The sequence below is a fragment of the Silurus meridionalis genome, chromosome 15 (genome assembly GCF_014805685.1).
Source record: "Silurus meridionalis isolate SWU-2019-XX chromosome 15, ASM1480568v1, whole genome shotgun sequence".
In the NCBI taxonomy this organism is placed as follows: domain Eukaryota; kingdom Metazoa; phylum Chordata; class Actinopteri; order Siluriformes; family Siluridae; genus Silurus; species Silurus meridionalis.
This window is the reverse complement of record NC_060898.1, coordinates 23,970,916-23,993,415: the sequence shown is the minus strand read 5'-3', so window position 1 is coordinate 23,993,415 and position 22,500 is coordinate 23,970,916. Positions and strand designations below refer to the sequence as shown.

At 39.4% G+C, this 22,500-nt stretch overlaps 1 protein-coding gene across 3 annotated transcripts in view; it reads right to left on the bottom strand.

The window, feature by feature from the left end:
• Positions 1-22,500, bottom strand: part of LOC124397938 (glucocorticoid receptor-like) — a 44,401-nt gene that overhangs the window by 9,999 nt on the left and 11,902 nt on the right. For all 3 annotated transcript variants that reach the window (XM_046867836.1, XM_046867835.1, XM_046867837.1), the window contains one exon: positions 1,809-1,972. In XM_046867836.1, the coding sequence (XP_046723792.1) occupies positions 1,809-1,972 (164 nt within the window). The remainder of the gene's footprint in view (positions 1-1,808; positions 1,973-22,500) is intronic.

Genomic DNA, 22,500 nt, shown 5'->3' with positions numbered 1-22,500 from the left:
AGTTCCTTCTGCTGTCAGAAACCTAATCCTGACATGGAAGACCAAAAGTGTGACTGATTGGACAGACAACATCTCAGCTCAACTCTGATTGGACAGACAACATCTCAGCTCAACTCTGATTGGACAGACAACATCTCAGCTCAACTCTGATTGGACAGACAACATCTCAGCTTAACTCTGATTGGACAGACAACATCTCAGTTTAACTCTGATTGGACAGACAACATCTCAGCTTAACTCTGATTGGACAGACAACATCTCAGCTTAACTCTGATTGGACAGACAACATCTCAGCTTAACTCTGATTGGACAGGAACTACGAGACCCTAACCTGCTTCAGCACGATGATGCCCCTGTGCACAAAGCCAGCTCCTTTAAAATCTGAGTTCCATGGTTTGGATGATGTGGAAGATCTCCTGCTATAGAGCTCCAACCCTATTAAACACTTTTGGGATGAATGTGAACACTGACTGCACCCCAGGAACCTTCTCACCTAAACCACTACCTGACTTTATAAATGAATCCCCACAGAATCTAGTGGAACATCTTCCCAGACGAGTGGAGCTCTTTATAAATGGAAATGGAGACTAAATGTGGAATGAGATGTTCAGAAAGAAGCACATAGAAATCTTATAGTCCGGTGTCCACATACTTTTGGCCATACAGCACACAGTATATAGTTCAAACTCAGAGTTTTAATGATTTGTGTTTATATTAGAGGCGTAACGGTGCACAAAGGTAACGCTTCGGTTCACAAATCGGTTTTTATTAATGCAGTTTATTATTATTCACATTGTTTACATTTTTAAAACAATTTAAATAAAATGCTTATTTAAATAATATAAACATAGAATAACTCAAATTAATGGAATTCACTTCTTTTATATATTACTCAATTAAATTACAATTCTTAAATAAGTGTGTGTGTGTGTGTGTGTGTGTGTGTGTGTGTGTGTGTGTGTGTGTGTGTGTGTGTGTGTGTGTGTGTGTGTGTGTGTGTGTGTGTGTGTGTGTGTGTGTGTGTGTGTGTGTGTGTGTGTATGTTTTACATTTAATATTAAATTTTCTACTTGTAATTTTCAGTGATCTACATCAGTGTTCTATTTATTTCAGCAGACTTTAACTAATGTCTTCATTATTTCCATCCTTTATTCATTCACTCCCTCAGAATGTGGAATCATCAGGATTTTATCCTTTTATGAAAAAATCTTAAAACGCCAGAGAATCCACAGTGCTAGCATTAGGTATTAGCATTAGCTGCTAGCTAGTTCCTGTTTAGCAGCTAATGCTAGCACTGTGCTAACTTTAGTTTATTTTTTTATTCCCCTGGCATTGTTGTGAGTTTTTATGTTTATTAATAATAATAATAATAATAATAATAATAATAATAATAATAATAAAATGCACTGAAAGTGCGAGGCTGAGACTAAATAAAGTTGGGTCCGTCACTTAATATGTTCCTGAGGGAACTCAGATGTTCCACACATTAAAGAAAACGCATTGTGTACCGAACTGAAAGCCCTGTACCCAAACATGTGTACCATTACACCCCTAGTTCATACGTCTAGACTTCAAGTGCAAATCTAAATTAATTTATTATAATAATAATAATAATAATGATAATGATTATAATGATAATAAATGTGTAAGAAAGTGGCCCGTAATCATTACCAGGTCTGCATCATTCTTAAAAATTAAACAAAAAGCAATTAAATATATAGCAGCAAAAAAAAAAAAAAGAAAAGAAAAAAGAGTAAAATAAACGACTGTCTCACACTCCATCATGTGGTGTCTTGCTGAACGCTCACCTTCTACAGCTCTTTTGAAGAACACTTTGCAGCTTCCGCAGGTCAGAACGCCGTAGTGACACCCTGACGCCTCGTCTGAACACACCAGGCAGGTCTTACTGGCTGAACCTTTGGGTCGAGCAGAACCAGACGAACTGGGGCTGACTTCAGGCCTGAGCAGTGAACTGCAACCAAACAAAACAAACAACACGACATGAGGCTCTGAAACAAACGGACACATTCGCCGTCACGGAGTCTGATCTTCTACATAAAATCTCCGCAAGTCCGATGCCTGTGAATGATCCGTTCTCTTTATTTATTCTTTAAACTGGTCCGGAATAGTTTCACATCTCTTCCAGTTTACTCGTAATTATCTCCTCATCACGTGTTTTTCGTGTGTGTCTGGTACCTCTCTCACACGTGAACTGGTTATGACATCACAGGTAAGAACATTAAGAAGAACCAATGAGAACAGAGTATATTTGCTTCTCTTCGGTAGAATATAATCACTATTATGATAATAATGAAGTGTGAGAAGCGAAGCTCAGCCTCTTTCTGGTGATTGATGACCTTTTTAACGATAAAACCAGTCAAAGTCGTCTAAATCTGTACATCATATCACACATATTAAACATCTACTCGTTTTTAAGTGTCATTCCACCACACTGACCTTCAGATCCACAGCATTAAACACCAACAATTATCATTTCCATGTCCTTTTTAAATTAAAAACACGTTTCCCATTCCAGAATAAGAGCAGGAACAGAAGGAGGAGAAGAGAAGACGACGTTCTGAAGGTTAAAACCGTTTTTTTTTTAGAAAAAAAGAAAAACAGATGAAGATTCAGAGACACAGTGCAGGAAAAAACCTGGAACTTACACGTCATCTGCTCTTCAAAAGAAAACACCAAGAAACGAATACCAATAAACACCTCATATTTCATACTGCATGTAAACACACTCAAGTGCAAAATCTGTTTATTGTTTACTATTATTTATGTATCTGTCTGTAAACTGTGCATTGGAAAGATTCATTCTGACTTGTGTATAAATATTTCCTTCTTATTTTTATTTAAAAGTTATTGTGCCTTAATGCTTCTGTCACTAAAACAAATAATTCCTTGTGTGTGTGTGTGTGTGTGTGTGTGTGTGTGTTTGAGTGTGTGTGTGTGTGTGTGTTTGAGTGTGTGTGTGTGTGTGTGTGTGTGTGTGTGTGTGTGTGTAAGTGTGTGTGTGTGTGTGTGTGTGTGTGTGTATGTGTGTGTGTGTGTGTGTGTGCGTGTGTGTGTGTGCGTGTGTGTGTGTGCGTGTGTGTGTGTGTGTGTATATATATATATATGTATATATATGTATATATATATATATGTATATATATATATGTATATATGTATATATATGTATATATATATATGTGTGTGTATATATATATATATGTGTATATATATATATGTGTGTATGTGTGTGTGTGTGTGTTTGAGTGTGTGTGTGTGTGTGTGTGTTGTGTGTGTGTGTGTGTGTGTGTGTGTGTGTGTGTGTGTGTGTGTGTGTGTGTGTGTGTGTGTGTGTGTGTGTGTGTGTGTGTGTGTGTGTGTGTTTGAGTGTGTGTGTGTGTGTGTGTGTTTAGTGTGTGTGTGTGTGTGTGTGTGTGTGTGTGTGTGTGTGTGTGCGTGAGTGTGTGTGTGTGTGTGTGTGTGTGTGTGTGTGTGTGTGTGTGTGTGTGTGTGTGTGTGTGTGTGTGCGTGCAGACTCGGCACTAAAAGACCTGGCACATTTTTCCTTTTTCCAACCGTCAGTCCTTTGATGTTTATAGTTTATTTATTTCCTGGAGACTGGAAATAAAAGTCGTCTGCACTTCAGGACAGGTGACGTGAGACGACACATGAGGACTTTTCCCAGATGAATTAATAAAGACGCTAACGCAGGGGTGAGGATATAATATTTATCTCTGTGTTTTTTACGTGAGGTTTAAAAGGTGATATAAATCATTTCTACTCAATTTAGAGCTCTTCTGTATTTAGTGAACATCACAGATAGACGGAGTGCTGATGGGTTTTATTTACAAAAATACTCACAAACATATAAATTAATACATCAATAAATGTAGGTTTTATTACATGTGCAAATATTTTACTGATCATAACATCACGTTTGACTTTTCTCAAATCACTGAAGAAAAAATGTTCAAATTTCTTTACATACAATGAAATGGTTGTAGTTTAATATTTATTTATGGTATTTCACAAACACGCTTATCCACAGTGAGGGTTAAGAGCCGTGCTCAGGGGCCCAGGAGTCATGGATTTGAATTTATGACCTTCTGATCAGAAAGCCAACATCGTAATCACTACAAATTCCAGATTTTTGGATCATCCTCACATGAAATACCATGATAACCCTAAACAAACTGCTTTGTCCTTAATAACTGAGAAGAAACGTATATTTTTCTCCACAAATCAGATCAAATCAGGAGAATTTTATACAAATAAATACAAATTTAAATGTTTTTATAAATAATACACATTTATGATTAAACACCTATAAGTGTGTCTCTAATGAGCAAATCAGAGGTGAAAGGGGGGAAGAAGAAACTTTGAGAGGAACCAGACTCATCCTGATCTGGACACCACTGCGGAGGTGATCAGCTGTTCACTAAAAGACAAATCCTCATCATCTTCATGGTTTTAAAATGTTTACCATGTAAAGTAATCTGATGAAGCTTTGGGATCATCTTCAGCAGAACAGAATGATTTCCAAGTAATGAGAAAAAGTATGGAATCAGGATGGATCAGGTCCAAACAGCAAAAAAGCTCAGGATGACTGGGACCTCCAGAAGCAGATGTGTTGTATTATGTACAGTATAATGTGCATTAGATTAAAACGACACCACAATCTGTGTCAGTGACGGAAACGGAACCGAGCAGTGTGATAATAATAACAACAGTAATAAACACTTATAATAATAATATTAATAATAATAAGTGATGGGCCGTGCTGTTATAAAAAACTACTCCTACTTAAAGATGAATTGCAGGTATTTCACCTAGAACACATCTCTAGTGTCTTTTACCTGAAAATCCAGTGCTGTGTATTTAAAACAATAATAATGATCTATACTAATAAAAGAGTTATTAAACATAATAATCATTATGATAATTATTATAAACAGTAAATATATATAATAATATAATAAAGAAGATTTTTGGTAATTATTCAGATTCCTAAATAATATTTCTGATAGATTCATCAGTCCAGTTATAATAAGAGGAAATAATAATATTTATCTGCTGAATCAGCAACTACACGATTCTCCTCCTCAAACAGAGGTGTTCATGTCCATTATCTACTCTCCCGATTACAGCTGTAACAGATGTTCTGAGCCGCCCTGTGCTACGCTGTGAGGCTTTTCAACACATCATCTATCGATTAAAGAAACCCTGAAGTTTTATTATAAAAGCATTGACTTATGAACAGGAGTAAAGTGTCGGTGAGGAACGCGGAGATGAAACACGCTGTTCTGAGAGCCAGGAGTTTAACAAAGCCACACTGGGATGAGAGGAATATCTGTCACACCTGCATGGCATGTTTAACGTTAGCTTTCTCACACACTCGCAGCCATGCGTCCATACACACGTTAATTAGTCTACAGGCCACCTTAGCTATCACAACAGAGAGAGAGAGAGAGAGAGAGAGAGAGAGAGAGAGAGAGAGAATATATGGATTAAGGATAAACTCAGACATTACTAATAATGTACTCCTGTGTACAACTCAAATAAATACAAGCAAGTACATGATATAATCCAATACACTATATTAGTTAATTAAACTGTTTTATCTCCTGTTCAGGCGTGAATAGTGGATTGTGATTGGCTGGAAGTTCAGGTGTGAATAGTGGATTGTGATTGGCTGGAAGTTCAGGTGTGAATAGTGGATTGTGATTGGCTGGAAGTTCAGTTGTGAATAATGGATTGTGATTGGCTGGAGGTTCAGGTGTGAATAGTGGATTGTGATTGGCTGGAGGTTCAGGTGTGAATAGTGGATTGTGATTGGCTGGAAGTTCAGTTGTGAATAGTGGATTGTGATTGGCTGGAAGTTCAGGTGTGAATAGTGGATTGTGATTGGCTGGAAGTTCAGTGTGAATAGTGGATTGTGATTGGCTGGAAGTTCAGGTGTGAATAGTGGATTGTAATTGGGTGGAGGTTCAGGTGTGTATAGTGGATTGTGATTGGCTGGAGGTTCAGGTGTGAATAGTGGATTGTGATTGGCTGGAGGTTCAGGTGTGAATAGTGGATTGTGATTGGCTGGAGGTTCAGGTGTGAATAGTGGATTGTGATTGGCTGGAGGTTCAGGTGTGAATAGTGGATTGTGATTGGCTGGAAGTTCAGGTGTGAATAGTGGATTGTGATTGGCTGGAAGTTCAGGTGTGAATAGTGGATTGTGATTGGCTGGAGGTTCAGGTGTGAATAGTGGATTGTGATTGGCTGGAGGTTCAGGTGTGAATAGTGGATTGTGATTGGCTGGAGGTTCAGGTGTGAATAGTGGATTGTGATTGGCTGGAAGTTCAGGTGTGAATAGTGGATTGTGATTGGCTGGAGGTTCAGTGTGAATAGTGGATTGTGATTGGCTGGAAGTTCAGGTGTGAATAGTGGATTGTGATTGGCTGGAAGTTCAGGTGTGAATAGTGGATTGTGATTGGTTTCACCTCGGGCTGTTCTTAACCTCCACATGGTGCATTACCTCACCTAACCCTGGATTATATCCATCAGAACAGTACTGTTATCATTTGTGGTCAGAACCATCTGGTTGTTGATTTGAGCAGCAGGGAGTCTGTAATGAACAGAAAATGAGGTAGTGTATGTAGAGGGAACATTAAGGACTCCATTACTGCTGTAAACTCTGCTAGAATTACTCAAACAAATGTTTTTCCAAATGTCAGCTAATGGCTACGGCTCACGGTGAACTGATCGACTCTGTTATTAATTGTATGAAGTAACAGTGGTGTTGATTTGATTTAGATCGGACAGGGATTAGTTTACAGCCTTAAAAATGACTTGAGCATGAGATCTGACTCCAAGCGCACATAAACAGCTGCAGATCAAATCCCCAATGCCACAGTTTCCCTTTTCCACTTCCTGTGAATACACACAACTACTGTGCTGTTCTCATTCTGCAACACAAGATGCAAAACACAGGAACTGAACCTGAGCGTTTTTTAAATCAGTGTTGTCGAGTGTTCTATCATCAGGCGTACCAAATAAAATAATAACTACAGTTACAATAACATAAAAACATGAACCCTGCTAACACTCACTCACAATATAATTACTGTGTCCATCTTTTAAGCCCATTTCCTGTTTTGCAGCTGGTTCGGGTGAACACAGCATGGGAAGAAATAAAGCTAAAAGTCACATGACCAGAGTAAACACACATTTCATTACAAATTATATCATTAGTAGTAACATGAAAGAAGATTAGATCTTGTTGAAGGAATTTTATACATCATTTCTTAGTATTTACAGTATCTACAAGGTTTTTTTTTTCTTAATTCCTGAAAATCGAAATATGGAAAGTGAAAAACTGTAAACACTTCAACATGAACACAATAACAAAGCGTTTTGACATTGTAATGATTTAAGGACTCGCACCTAGTCGCAGATTATAACCTTATACCATGGTCACTTTCCAGCACACCAAACGCAAAACTCCTCCATGGAGATCAGTGAGGTCATTAGGAAATGTGTACAATCACCGTCTCACTCTGGATGGAACTGGAACTGGATGTTACTATGGTTACACGTGTTTATAAGCAGCACATTCATTTAGATTAGAACTTCCAGCCAATCACAATCCACTATTCACACCTGAACCTCCAGCCAATCACAATCCACTATTCACACCTGAACTTCCAGCCAATCACAATCCACTATTCACACCTGAACTTCCAGCCAATCACAATCCACTATTTAAACCTGAACCTCCAGCCAATCACAATCCACTTTTCACACCTGAACCTCCAGCCAATCACAATCCACTATTCACACCTGAACCTTTAGCCAATCACAATCCACTATTCACAACTGAACTTCCAGCCAATCACAATCCACTATTCACACCTGAACCTCCAGCCAATCACAATCCACTATTCACACCTGAACCTCCAGCCAATCACAATCCACTATTCACCTGAACCTCCAGCCAATCACAATCACTATTCACACCTGAACTTCCAGCCAATCACAATCCACTATTCACACCTGAACCTCCAGCCAATCACAATCCACTATTCACAACTGAACTTCCAGCCAATCACAATCCACTATTCACACCTGAACCTTAAGCCAATCACAATCCACTATTCACCTGAACCTCCAGCCAATCACAATCACTATTCACACCTGAACCTCCAGCCAATCACAATCCACTATTCACAACTGAACTTCCAGCCAATCACAATCCACTATTCACCTGAACCTCCAGCCAATCACAATCCACTATTCACACCTGAACCTCCAGCCAATCACAATCCACTATTTAAACCTGAACTTCCAGCCAATCACAATCCACTATTCACACCTGAACCTCCAGCCAATCACAATCCACTATTCACAACTGAACTTCCAGCCAATCACAATCCAGTATTCACACCTGAACTTCCAGCCAATCACAATCCACTATTCACCTGAACCTCCAGCCAATCACAATCACTATTCACACCTGAACCTCCAGCCAATCACAATCCACTATTCACACCTGAACCTCCAGCCAATCACAATCCACTATTCACACCTGAACCTTAAGCCAATCACAATCCACTATACACACCTGAACCTCCAGCCAATCACAATCCACTATTTACGCTTACCTGGATAAAGGTTTCAAATGTACACTATAATAGTAAAGTGTGTAAAAGCTGCACAGAGGTCTAAGCTTTATGTGCTCAGAGATTCTGGCTATTATTGGACACACACACACAAACACTATGTAGTAATCATGCACGCTTGCACAAGAGAAAGCAGTTCGTTGACCGCAGCAGTCATCTATACTTCAGTGCTCCTGACCTCACACGCACACACACACACACACACACACACACACACACACACACACACACACACACACACACACTCTCGCAGTTATGGTATGCACTACACTGCTCAGAAAAGTTGTGTAATTTATGCCTCTTAAACATGATGTGAAACTGTAAAGAGAAATCCTACTCTTCATCTTCTTCCCGCCAGGATTTCCCTCAATTCAAACTCCTCCTCAGATCTTCCTTCTTCCTCCCTCCATCTCCACCCGGCAGCTGCGATATAATAATTGCGTTGTGCACAACACCAGGCTCAGCCAATGGCATTCCACGACACGTATGCGGAATAAAGAAGGTCACACACGTCATGGGATTATCCGATTCACTGCCTGACTCACACACTGCATCGCTCCCACTCACACCAGCCTCGGAGCGAGCGAGCATCTCGTCCCAGGGGAGGAACACGGTCACGCTGCTGCAGGATCTGCTCTCCAGATTCATCTAATCATCTGATACAACAATCTATAGACTTACACTAAATCAATATATACACAATGTTAATCACAATTACGTCTCCAAGAATAATGAAATATCTCGATTTCAACAGTCAGTGCTGGAAAATCATGTATTTCTTGAATAAATGGTTGGTTGGATGGATGCAAATGTATGATTATTTTTATTGAAACCGAACTCAGCATAGAGCATGAAGACTAAATATTCTTGTAAAAGTTTTAAAGTAATGATGGTGTTTTAAATGACAAATCATCAGGACACTAAACGGAAGGTTTGCTATGTTTCCACACGGACGGTTTTAAGTACCGGACTTGTGCATCATGGTGGATTTTGGTGCTGATTTGAGACACGGCGCATCAGTAAAACAAATGTTTAGTGATAAAAAAATGTTTGAGTGGAGTTTATTTTTAAATATTAAAGAAAGGAAGTCGTGAATAAATGTGTTGTGTTGAAGGTTTTAATTCGGCTCTTTTATATTTAGTCATTTATATTTCTTACAAAAAAAAATATAAAAGAAATGTGTTGCAATAATCACGTTTTATTAAAATTAGTGCCGTTAAAATAAACACCTCCCTCACCTTGTCTCCAAAACGTCCTACATGCTCTGTCCCTCTAATAAACTCATTTCTAATCCTGTCCATCGTCGTCACTTCCAACGAAAACCTCAACATCTTCAGCTCTGCTACCTCCAGCTCCACCTCCTGTCTTTTACTCAATGCCACTGTCTCCAATCCATACAACATCTCAGGTCTCACCACAGTCCTATAAACTTTCCCTTTCACTCTCACAGATACTCTTCTATCACAAATCACTCCTGCTATCACGCTTCTCCTCTGGTTTCCACTACTCTTTCCCATAACTTCATGGTGTGACTGATCAACTTTATTCCCCTGTAGTTACTGCAGGTCTGCACATCTCCCTTATTCTTAAAGATCAGTACCAGCACAGTCCTTCTCCATTCCTCAGGCATCATCTCACGTTAAACAACCTGGTTAAAAACTCCACTGCATCTCTCCTAAACATGACTCTTAATCGCTGCTCTCACTTCCTCCTTACTAATCCTATCCACTTCCTGCTTCACCATCTCCACACCATCCAACCTTCTCTCTCTCTCATTTTCCTCATTCATCAGCTGCTCAAAATACTTCCTCCACCTTCTCAACACACTCTCCTCACTAGTCAACACATTTCCATCTCCATCCTTTACTGCTCTAACTTGCAGCACATCCTTCCCAGCTCGGTTCCTCTGCAAATCATTTTCTCCTTCCTCAGTGTCCAACTTCTCCTACAGCTCCTCATATGCCTTTTCCTTGTCTTCACCACATCCTTCTTCACCTGCTGCTGCATCTTCTTATAATTAAGCATAAACTATAAAGTATAAAATATTAACATTAAAAATATCAAAAGGAAAGTAGAATATTAAATAGATACGTGTAATAATACAGCAGACAGTAAAGCAGGACAGAAGGGGAGTTTAGATATTATGACAGATTTGACAGTAGATATTTATCATTTATATTTGTAATTTATTAACTTCAGTATGTGACACGATTCATTCTTAAATTAAGGCTGAATTGAATGTTATGATGAAGTAAAGTATGGATGATAAGATTTACTGATCCGCATCGATGCATCGGCATGAAAGTTAACGATGTTTAAAAAGTGTGCGTCTGATACAAGCTGGCATTTGTATTGTGATGAATAGTTTTTAACATATTTGCATCAGTAAAAAACGATGTATTTCTCTATAATGATTAATAGCTTGCTAAACTTCTATTATTTACAAAGTCACCAATAATTTGTGATCAATATTTGATATGTAGATCGATTTCTCGTGTCCTGAGAGTCACATAGAATACAGATTAACATGGCAGAGGTAGATCTGCATCTTCAACAAAAAGTCTTGATTTATTTAATTTTTTCTTTGTGTGAGTTAGAAGTCAGAAGGCACTTAATTAAGTAAATTGATTTGCTGTCTGCCATATTGAACTGCAGAGCATCAGATTCTTTCCATTGTATTGCAATGTGATGAATCGAATTGCAATCGGATCTCACTGCATCACATGGGTAGCTGCTTCGTAGGTCTTTAATGTATCGTATCGTTGACTTTGCGTTAAGACCTGATGCAGTGTAGTGTAGGATACAATTTCCTGTAAGGATCAAGAAACTGTAAACATATTAGTTTCTCTCAAAAACACTCAAAATGGTCTATAACACATGAATAAGGACATTAACGGCAATACGATTTCTAAATGGGCATCAGGTCGCTCGGCAAGCCGGCTGTTCACACCCATTCCTTTTTGTTCACACTGAAGCGTCTGCATCTGCTCTAAAACTAAATCTGGACCTTTTTAGCAACTTGCACACAATATTTACTTTATTTACACTATATATACTTTATATACACTATATTTACTGAATATATCATTTCTTTCAAATAATATACCAGAGTCGATTAAACCTGTGTTTTCAGGAGTCGATGCTGCATTGATGTCATCTGTGAGAAAACCAGCGTCAGACGATGAGGAAACGCAGACAGACGGCACGCGGCACGTCTGCAGACAATTCACTGAGCAGTTCATCCAAGAGTTTGGAAACCTCAAGCGGCTTAATGTTAATGAGAACAGAAACCTCACTTCCTCCAGCACTTCCACCTCCGCCACAAGCTGTGCCGATGCTCACTGTCTTTATCCCATAAACAGAGAGATGAATAATCTCATTACAGCTCCAACAAAACGCTGAGAGAACGAGAGAAAATAACGACTGCACATCGAGCTTACAGAAAACTTTACACACGTGTTTGGGAATTTCCTGTTAAGCTTTACTTTGTGACGTTACGTACGCAACCTCACATTTACACACTTCTAAAACATGCTAAGGCTCCAAGTTGGTTTCCATGGAAACAGCTAATTGCAATGAGTGTGGAGATGAACAGATTTGAGTAGAATCTCATAAATACCAACGTTCTGTCTGAAGCCCCTCAGCTCGAACCTCCATGTTTTTGTCGCATCATTTAGGAATCAGTGTTTCTTATAATCAATAACTTTGAAATAAGATGAAAGACTAATACATTAATTAGAAACTAATGAATAGTGGATTGTGATTGAGATGCACACACACACACACACACACACACACACACACACACACACACACACACACACAAACATCTCAGCAAAACCCCATGCACTTCCCGATATTAAAAAGCCTAATAAACAAAAACACTAAAGCAGAAAACATGAACCCCAGCTATTATTATTATTATTATAATTGTTTATTATTATTGTTGTTGTTGTTGTGCTTTTAATTATTATTATTATTATTATAATAAATATTGTTGTTATTTTACTTATTATCATTATTATTATTGTTATTATTATTGTTGTTGCTGTTATTATTATTGTTGTTATTATTATTGTTGTTATTATTATTATTAACTCTGAAGACTTAAATAAAGACTAACAGGAGTGGAGTGAATCACCAGCCTGATCTCAGAAACACGACGAAGAGAAGATGTTTTCCTTCACATTGCTACGGGGCAGCAGTAAAAGATTTCTAAACGATACCAATTTAATTAGAAGTTGACATGTTGTCAGTGTTAAAACGTATAAATGACACGTGAAGCGGTAAACATCGTGCCTCTTTCCTTTAACACAATTACCGTTCATTTAACACTTTACAGCTGCAGAGAAGACGATGAAGACAAGTGCTTCTCTTCTCTTCAGGAGAATAAAGCAGCACAGGGCAATACCCAACTCTCCTTCCTCCAGCACTGTCTGGCTTCTGTCTGGCTTCTGTCTGACTTCTGTCTGGCTTCTGTCTGGGAATCATTGCATGTAAATGTTATTTTATCTTTTACTTTTATTTGTTTTCATTTTATGACTTCACAATTGTGTATTTATTAGAAGGCCATAAGTGTGAGAGTTCACAGTAACACTGCAGGTCTGAGTGCAGAACAGGATGCAACGTTCTCGGATTTTTTTCACAATATTTTGTCCCTGCTGAATAAATAAAGCAGTGGGGAAAGTCGCACTCCAGCTTCAGCTCCCAGAATTGGCCGTATCACTGCCACGTGTGGACCCGTGTACTGAAGCAGATACACCGTGTGACCAGGTTAAAACTACATGCTGAAAAGTTTCATCAGTGCAAAGGACACGGTATTTTAGAAAATGTTCTGCTTGTCCATATTTACCATTTAATTTATTACAAATTGCATCATTGAAATGTACAAAACAGACATGAAATGGTACACAAAATAAAGACTTAATGCCCGTCAAAAATGAGTTAATGCATCAAAGTGCAAAATGAAAAAAAAAGGACATTCTCTCTCTCTCTCTCTCTCTCTCTCTCTCTCTCTCATGCATTCAGAAAGTATTCATGTCCCTTTCACTTTTTTCAATGTTGCAGTCTGATACTAAAATCATTCAGACTGATTCTTTTTCGAATTACTCTACACTCAGTTCCCCACTAGAACAAAGTAAAAACTGAATTCTACAAATGTCTCATTTTTTTTAATCGATTTAAACGGTTGTAGTATAAGATTGCAAATTAATATTTTTAAAGTCTCAATACTTTCTGAATATACAATGTATAAATAATAATATATAAACACCTCTATCTACCTTTCTCTCATCATAAAATCCTGCATTTCCTCATCAGTAGCTGCAGGGAAACTTCACATCAAACATCAGATTGAAGAAAAAAAAGTCAGATCTCTGTGACTTTATCTGTGGAAGTGATGCTGGTTAAATTTTTACAAAGGCTGGGATTTGTACAGTCTTCAGAGATCTCACAGACTGGTCCCACCCTTTCTGCACCTCAGCACTGGTATCCCAGTGTATAAATATACAGTACACAAAGCTTTTACAGCGTTTTTATTTTTCCACATTTAATGTTAGTTTTATTCCAAAATGGATTAAATTCATTATTTTCCTTAAAATTCTACAGAAAAATATCCCACAATGACAACGTGAAAAGTTTGTTTAAAAACAACATGTACGTAAGTTTTCACAGCCTTCGCCATCCTGGTTCCACTGATCATCCTTCAGATACTTTTACAGCATGATTGGAGTCCACCTGTGGGAAATTCAGCTGATTTGACATGGTTTGGAGACACACACACATGTCTATAGAAGGTCCCAAAGTTAACAGTTCATGTCAGAGCACAAACCAAGTTATGAGGTCCAGGGAATTGTCAGTAGACCTCAGACAGGATTGTATTGAGGCACAGATCTGTTAAAGGAGACAGAAACATTTCTACAGCATTGAAGGACCCAATGAGCACAGTGACCTCCATCATCCGTATCAATGGAAGAAGTTTGAAACCAGCAGGACTGCCAAACTGAGCGATCGGGGGAAGGGCCTTAGTCAGGGAGGTGACCAAGAACCAGATGGTCACTCTAAAAGAGCTCCAGCATTTCTCTGTGGAGAGAAGAGAACCTTCCAGAAGAAAAAACATCTATGCAGCACTCCACCAATCAGGTCTGTATGGTAGAGTGGCCAGACAGAAGCCTCTCCTCAGTAAAAGGCACATGACAGCCCATCTGGGGTTTGCCAAAAGGCACCTGAAGGTCTCTCAGACATGTACAGAGATGTCCTTAATGAAAACCTGCTACAGAGCGCTCTGGACCTCAGACTGGGACGTCATCTTTCAACAGGACTACGACACTATACACAGCCAAGGTATAAAAAGGAGTGGCTACATGACATCTCTGTGAATGTTCTTGAGTGGCCCAGACCTTAACCTGATTGAACATTTCTGGAGACCTGATGGAGCTTAAGAGGTTCTGCAAAGAAGAATGGGAGAAACTGTCCAAAAATAGGTGCCGAGCTTGTAGCATCAAACTCAAAAAGACTTGAGGCTTCAACTGGTGTCAAAAGGAGCTTCAACTGAATACTGAGCGAAAGCTGTGAATATTTATGTACATGTGACTTTTTTCCTTTTTTATTTAATACATCTGCAAAGATTTTACACAAACTTATCTCACATTGTTATTATGGGGTTTGTTTGTAGAATTCTGAGGAAAATAATGAATTTAATCCATTTTGAAATAAAGCTGTAACAAAACAACTTGTGGAAAAAGTGAAGCTCTGAAAACTTTCCGTACATTTAATCAGTTTCCTCGACCGATTTACAGCAGCGACACTTCAATATAATGATATAAAAAACATACATCTTTCTATTAAAGCGTAGTGCGAACAAACGACTCTTATGAACTGCTTCGTTTTAGCCTGTTTACTGATCACAATGACTCTCTCCGGCTCGTTTAACAAATCGAATCATTTGTATAATATTTTAATATCAATATAATATATTTTATTTTGATGATATTTTTGTGTGTATTAATGACTAACAGTTTAACATTAAACCATGCAAAAGTGTGTTGTTCAGGATTGTCTGAACTTTTGACAAGTACATGATACATTGAGGCCTCCCCTCCTAATCCTCTCGCCACCCCATAAATTATTTTCTAGATCCGCCACTGAACAGTTCTAGAGCATTTTCTAAAAACAGACCAAATGACCCGATAGACGTGAGCTGCAAAAAGGATATGAAATAACTCGTAGATAATAATCACACTTTACAACCATGGTGAGCTGAAACGCATCCCAAAACACACGTCTCTGAACTGTGAGGTGAAGGAGCACCAGCATCATCATCATCTCCAGTCTAGTCTGTCAAGAGTTTCTCAGGGTTCCCCTCACCTGAACAGGTAAAAATGGGAGGGAAAAAAAATCCCACCCCTAAAACGCAGACTCCTGATAACCTCAGGAAGAAAACGCCTCGTTAGTGTTAACGAGCAAGAAGAGATGCGGGCACTCCTGTTGCTAAACAACCCGAGTAGCCTGAGCAGAAGTTTACCATTCTACATGCAGCTGGTATGACTCATCTCACACACACACACACACACACACACACACACACACACACACACACACACACACACAGTCAATGTTTAACAGCTCACACGCAGATAAAACACATCTTGGATGTAATATAACGTTACTCAGTGTTGAAGGATACGTGGCCACCAAACCAGAGCTTTTTGAGAAGACATGATAGATAAACACAAAGCGCACTCACATAGTGCCCAGAAAATCGCCATGGCAACCAACGCCATGGTGACAGCCATTAAAAAATCAATCAACTGCTCTGTTTAAAACTACTGCATTTCTTCTTTCCAAAAATCAAACCAGGCTCTGATATTGAGCTGTTACACACACACACACACACACACACACACACACACACACACACATCGCTAATCAAAATGCAATTTGTGACGTCATGACATATGTCATTGCATTAAAAGCACAAGGCGCACACACACGCACGTACACAAAATTAGCAATGCGTATTCATTATAATAATAATAATAGTAATAATTAGATTTTTTATCTTAAAAGCAACTTGACGGAACCATTTTCACTTTTTTCCTGCTGCACTTTTCCATCGCATGAGCAATTTAGTTCCTAATTCTACAGCGAACAGGACAAATTCATTCTGGGGAGAAAACCTATTTGACTGTGAGAGAAAAAAACAGATAGGAATGTAATTACTAGATGAAAAGCTCTTGTGCAGGCTGGGAAAAGGTTGCACAAATACATTAGTGGGGAAAAAAAGCTTTAAAAGAGCAACAAGAAATTTGCTTCTAAAATTGTGTAAAAATTTTAAAAAACATTTATCACACAAACACAATAAAACAGGTGCGTACGGCGTGAACCTTTGTGTAGAACGTTTCTGTGTGAAACGTGAACACAGGTACAATCACGAACGCTCAGATCAGGAACACAGTGAATACTGGATTGCGATTGGCTGAAAGCTCAGGTGTGCAGCATATAAGCAGCTGTAACTATAGCAACACAAGGTGTATCGAGATCCGTGGTGTCTAATAATTGGTATATATATAAATGTTGGCATACAATCACGAAGCATGAACCCCATCAGAGAGCAGAAACTGTCAATGCAAGAGGAAGCTTCAAGAGAGGAAGAACATCAATGGAAGACGAAGTGAGATCAGAAAAAACCTTCAACATGCTTAAACCCTGAAAATGTTGAAACCGTTTGTGCAAAATGAACGTCAGAGAACAATCCACATGATCTCACTTCCTCAACCACACTATCAGCCAGATTTCGCTCCTGAGGACTTCACCCTCTTCCCAAAGTTGAAGATGCAGATCGCCGTTTTGACACCGTTGCGAGAGCCAGCGCAGTTTTCCAGATGAACACTGGGGGCACTGTTGTACAAAGCGACAATTTTAACGGTGATCGTGTGGAAACGTAGATCATTTAAGTAATTTCTTTTTTTATTCCACCTGGTACACAGATTATAACCGTTTTACAGGCTCTTAAACAATGTTTGAATAACTAAAATACTCTAAAATACACCAGTTTTTTTTCCTCCCAAATACAAACAGAAGATGATCCAATTGAACATTTAAACCAGTACATTAAATCCTTCATTACTGGACCCTCAGCGTTTCCAAATACCGAACGTTCTCCATTACAAGAGATTTAAGAGGAAGCTCTAAACAACGCAGGCTCTGGATCTTACACTCAGCATTGCCCAATGTTTACTTCTCACCACCGCCAAATAATGTCTATTTCTCACTCAGCCGGGACAGAAAAAGGATCTAAGGAGAAAGAACACACTCCAGATACATCTCAGCTCAAGGCCAGGGGGCATCAAACACAGCGAGTCAGAACGCAGCATTTCATTCGAGATACACTGAATTTTTCTAAAAAAATAAAGCAGAAAGATGGTGTAAAAAAGACGTTTATTCCGCTTCTGTATTTAATATTTGATGATGCTGAATGAGTCTGAGAGATCAGAAAAGAGGTCCTGAGATCAGACCAGGTTAAGATCATTCCATCCGTCCTTCTTGTCCATGAACGGCCCACGAAGTTACGGTTCGACTAAATAATTGCTTGCATTTGCAATCCAGACTTCTACATGATTATGATCGGGTTAATTGACCATTTAGACAGAAATTACCTCGTGTTTCTTAGGAACAGCGAAGATGAAATGTGGTCACGTGGTTCAGACGTTTATTTCCCGTTACGCACAAGGCACGTCAAGGACCTCATCAGGGGAAATTATAAAACCATAAGACAGTATGTATATAGATAAGGATAACACACACACACACACACACACACACACACACACACACACACACACACACACACACACTTTTTTAAAATTATGAATGTTGACGTTTTTTAAGAAAATAAAACTTGACACTTTTATATACTAACAATACAAAAACAAACATTACACAGCCTATAATATTAAATGATAAAAAATAAGCCCAAAATGGGCGGAGCTAAGCGGATGTTGGATTACTGCATGGAAGGAATTTCAACCACAAACTTCACGTGGCTGTGAATAAATACTGAAGTGTTTCAGTAGTGGACGTTTTGAGTCCTGATCCGAGTCACTGCACTAAAGAGAACATTTTTATTAGTGTGAGTCATTCTCAAAGGTTTGATGAATAAGGATTTAGGGTTGTGTGTGTGTGTGTGTGTGTGTGTGTGTGTGTGTGTGTGTGTGTGTCCACAACCCTAACACTCCTTAGACTTACTCCTGGACTGACTGTCTAAAAAAAAAATCTAAACACCAGAAAAACACCTTGTCTATTCTATTTATTTCTTTTTATTGCTTTATTCTGGCACATTTTAACCCAAACATTTTTAAAAAGACAAAAATCTGAACAACAAACTCTGATTTTCATGTGATTTATAAAGATTTATGAATATTCAGTGATTTTGGAGGATCAGGAGCAGTTATTGCGCAATATGACTGAAAAAATGTGAAGTCAGTACAAAAGCCTGTGCAGGCAAAAGGAACTCTGCTGGAGTCACACACACACACACACACACACACACACACACACACACACACACAAAAGCCTGCACACACACACACACACACACACAACCATGCACCCAAAAGCCTGCACACACACCCACACGTACACACACACACACACCTAGCACGCAAAAAGCATACACACAATAAGTGCGCACACACACACACACATAAGCACACACACCACCTAGCATGCAAAAGCATGCACACAAAATAAGTGCACACACACACATAAGCACACACACCACCTAGCACGCAAAAGCATGCACACAAAAAGTGCACACACACACACACACACACACACCACCTAGCACGCAAAAGCATGCACACACTCAATTAGTGCACGACAAACACACACACACAACCATGCACCCAAAAGCCTGCAGACACACCCACACATGTACACACCACCTAGCATGCAAAAGCATGCACACAATCATGCACGCAAAATCATGCACTCAAAAGCATGCACACACACCCACACCCACACACACACACACACCACCTAGCACGTAAAGCATGCACACACACCACACATGTACACACACACACACACACACACACACACACACACACACACACACACACACACACACACTTACACAAATGCACACACACATTTATGGAATTTAGCAAAGGTCTTTTTACCAGAGTGACTTAAAATTGAGCAGGTGAAGGTTAAGGGCCTTTCTCAGGGGCCCAGCTGTGGCTGCTTTGTGGTGCTGGGATTTGAACTCATAACCGTCTGATCCAAAGTTTAATGTCTTAACCACTGAGCTTCACACACACATGTACATGTCAGCACACACACACACACACACACACACACACACACACACACACACACCAGCATGCACACACACACACACAAGCAAGCGTACACATGTACGTCAGCATGCACACACGTGCACGCACACACACACACACACACACACACACACACACACACACACACACACACACACACACACACAGTACCACAATCATAATCACAATGGAGGATTAATCATGCATGAGCAGATCTGAGTAAACAGAGGTGAAATCAGACAGCAGGTCAGAGTAAATAAAACATGACGAGGTTACGAAACATGGCTCTGTTTACTTTGAGGTTTCCTCGAAGCTGAAATGAAGCCATGTTCAAACACGACTCGTGTGTTCATGGGTAAAGTTCATCCCACATTTTATGGGTAAAATATTCAAAAGGATCACACACACACACACACACACACACACACACACACACACACACAGCATTTCTGATGTTTATCACAGTGTTGAAATGAATCATAAAGATAAATACAATTAAAATTTAAGAGATAAAATTATTATAATCATTTATAATTATTACTGTAGATAAATCTGGTGTTGATTCATGAAGTTATTGCAAGTTTTTATTAGAATTCTAAAGAAAGGTATGTAATTAGCACAACATTTCAGCAGGTCTGCATGATCGGTTTATAAGCAGCTCAGAGCCGAGCGATACCACGGTACAAAGGATGCTCTCCACGTGAACAGCATGAAGATCCATGAGGTTCTTGAGGATGGATTTGGACTGTAGGCCCACATTTTGCATGAACGTGTACATCACTGCTGCTTTAAGACTGTTGTTGAAACGCTCTAGAAATAAATATGAAATGAATTTTCTGGAGGGTTAAACCATGAAGATGGATTTGGACTATAATTAATATAAACAGTGTCACAGTGGTAACCATGAAGTGTTTACACTCAACTCTCCATCCATGAACAGCTGATAACCTCAACAATGATGGAACAGTAATGAATGGACATTCGGTGTTGATGTGGATGGGTTTTGAGTCTGGTTCTTCTCAAGGTTTCTTGCACAGGATCTCAGGTTGTTTTTTTTTCCCCTTTCCACAAAAGTTCGTTTGTCAGAGCGCTCTCATCACGATGGATGGATTTCTGCAGTTGCGCTTTGTTTCTAATCCAAATGACGAAGAATCACTGAAGGCAATTTACTGTCCTGAAGTCATAAATGCTAAAAACAAACAAACCATCTAGAGAATGAAAAACACTCTGCATCGAGGCCAGAAAGAAACCTGAGAATCAGTTATTAAAAACACGATCCTTTAACAGATTTCACAACTTGTTCCTTTTTAATTCCCCTGAGTCACGTTTTTTACTGTGAATATCCAAGGAAGGGGAAAAGGGAGAGAGAGAGAGAAAGATAGGGAGAGAGAGAGAGAGAGAGAGGAGAAGGAAGAGAGAGAGAGAGAGAGAGAGAGAGAGAGAGAGAGAGAGAGAGAGAGGGAGAGAGAGAGAGAGAGAGAGAGAGAGAGAGAGAGAGAGAGAGAGAGAGAGAGAGAGAAGGAAAGAGAGGAGAGAGAGAGAGAGAGAGAGAGAGAGAGAGAGAGAGAGGAGAAGGAAGAGAGAGAGAGAAGGAAAGAGAGAGGGGAAGAGAGAGAGAGAAGAGAGAGAGAGAGAGAGAGAGAGAGAGAGAGAGAGAGAGAGAGAGAGAGAGAGAAGGAAAGAGAGGGAGAAGGAAAGAGAAGGACGCCATAGAAGTTCAAATGTCTGCGTTTGGGAACACTTCTGGTTTTATGAGACTGAGAAAAAAAAAAAAGACCCGTTACTATGGCAACACAACAGATATCACAATCAGACGTTTCCACCTGGAGTTAGTGTAGCACAAAAAACTGTCGCGTCTGATCACTCGGACGTCTGATCAGTCTTTCCATCATGATAACCAGAAAAAAAATAAAAGGATCCATTACAACATTTAGCACAAAAGCACAAACACACCAACAGCACGAAGCTGCACGCACAGTCACAGGGAGCACCAACGTTCATAAGCCAGCGTGTCAAAAGACATCGTCCTGTGTAAATCAGAAGCTTAAAACTGGTGCTGTTCTGACCACGTGTTACCCCCCCGACACACGTGACTTTCTCACCGGAAACAACACCATCTCACTTCTACACCACACTTTTTTCACAACTCGCCAGATTTGGCTTCTGCCGACTTCACGCTCTTTTAAAAGATGAAGATCAAGATCGCCGTTTTGACACCGTTGCCGAGATCCGGCACGAATCGCAGAAGACACGCTTTAGAAAGTTCCAGAACAACACGTTCTAGAAGAGCTCTGTATTACTGTGCGGGAGGATTATTTTGAAGGTGATTGTGAGGAAATGAATAGATAAATGAAATAATTCATCTAAACAGAGCGAGTCTCCAAACTTTTGATACCAACTCATATAAACCTGCAGTCACCCATCGCTTGTCAAAGATGAGTGACACAGGGGTGAAGAGAAAAACATGTTGAGTTCCCTTGAACTTGGAGACCGAAACG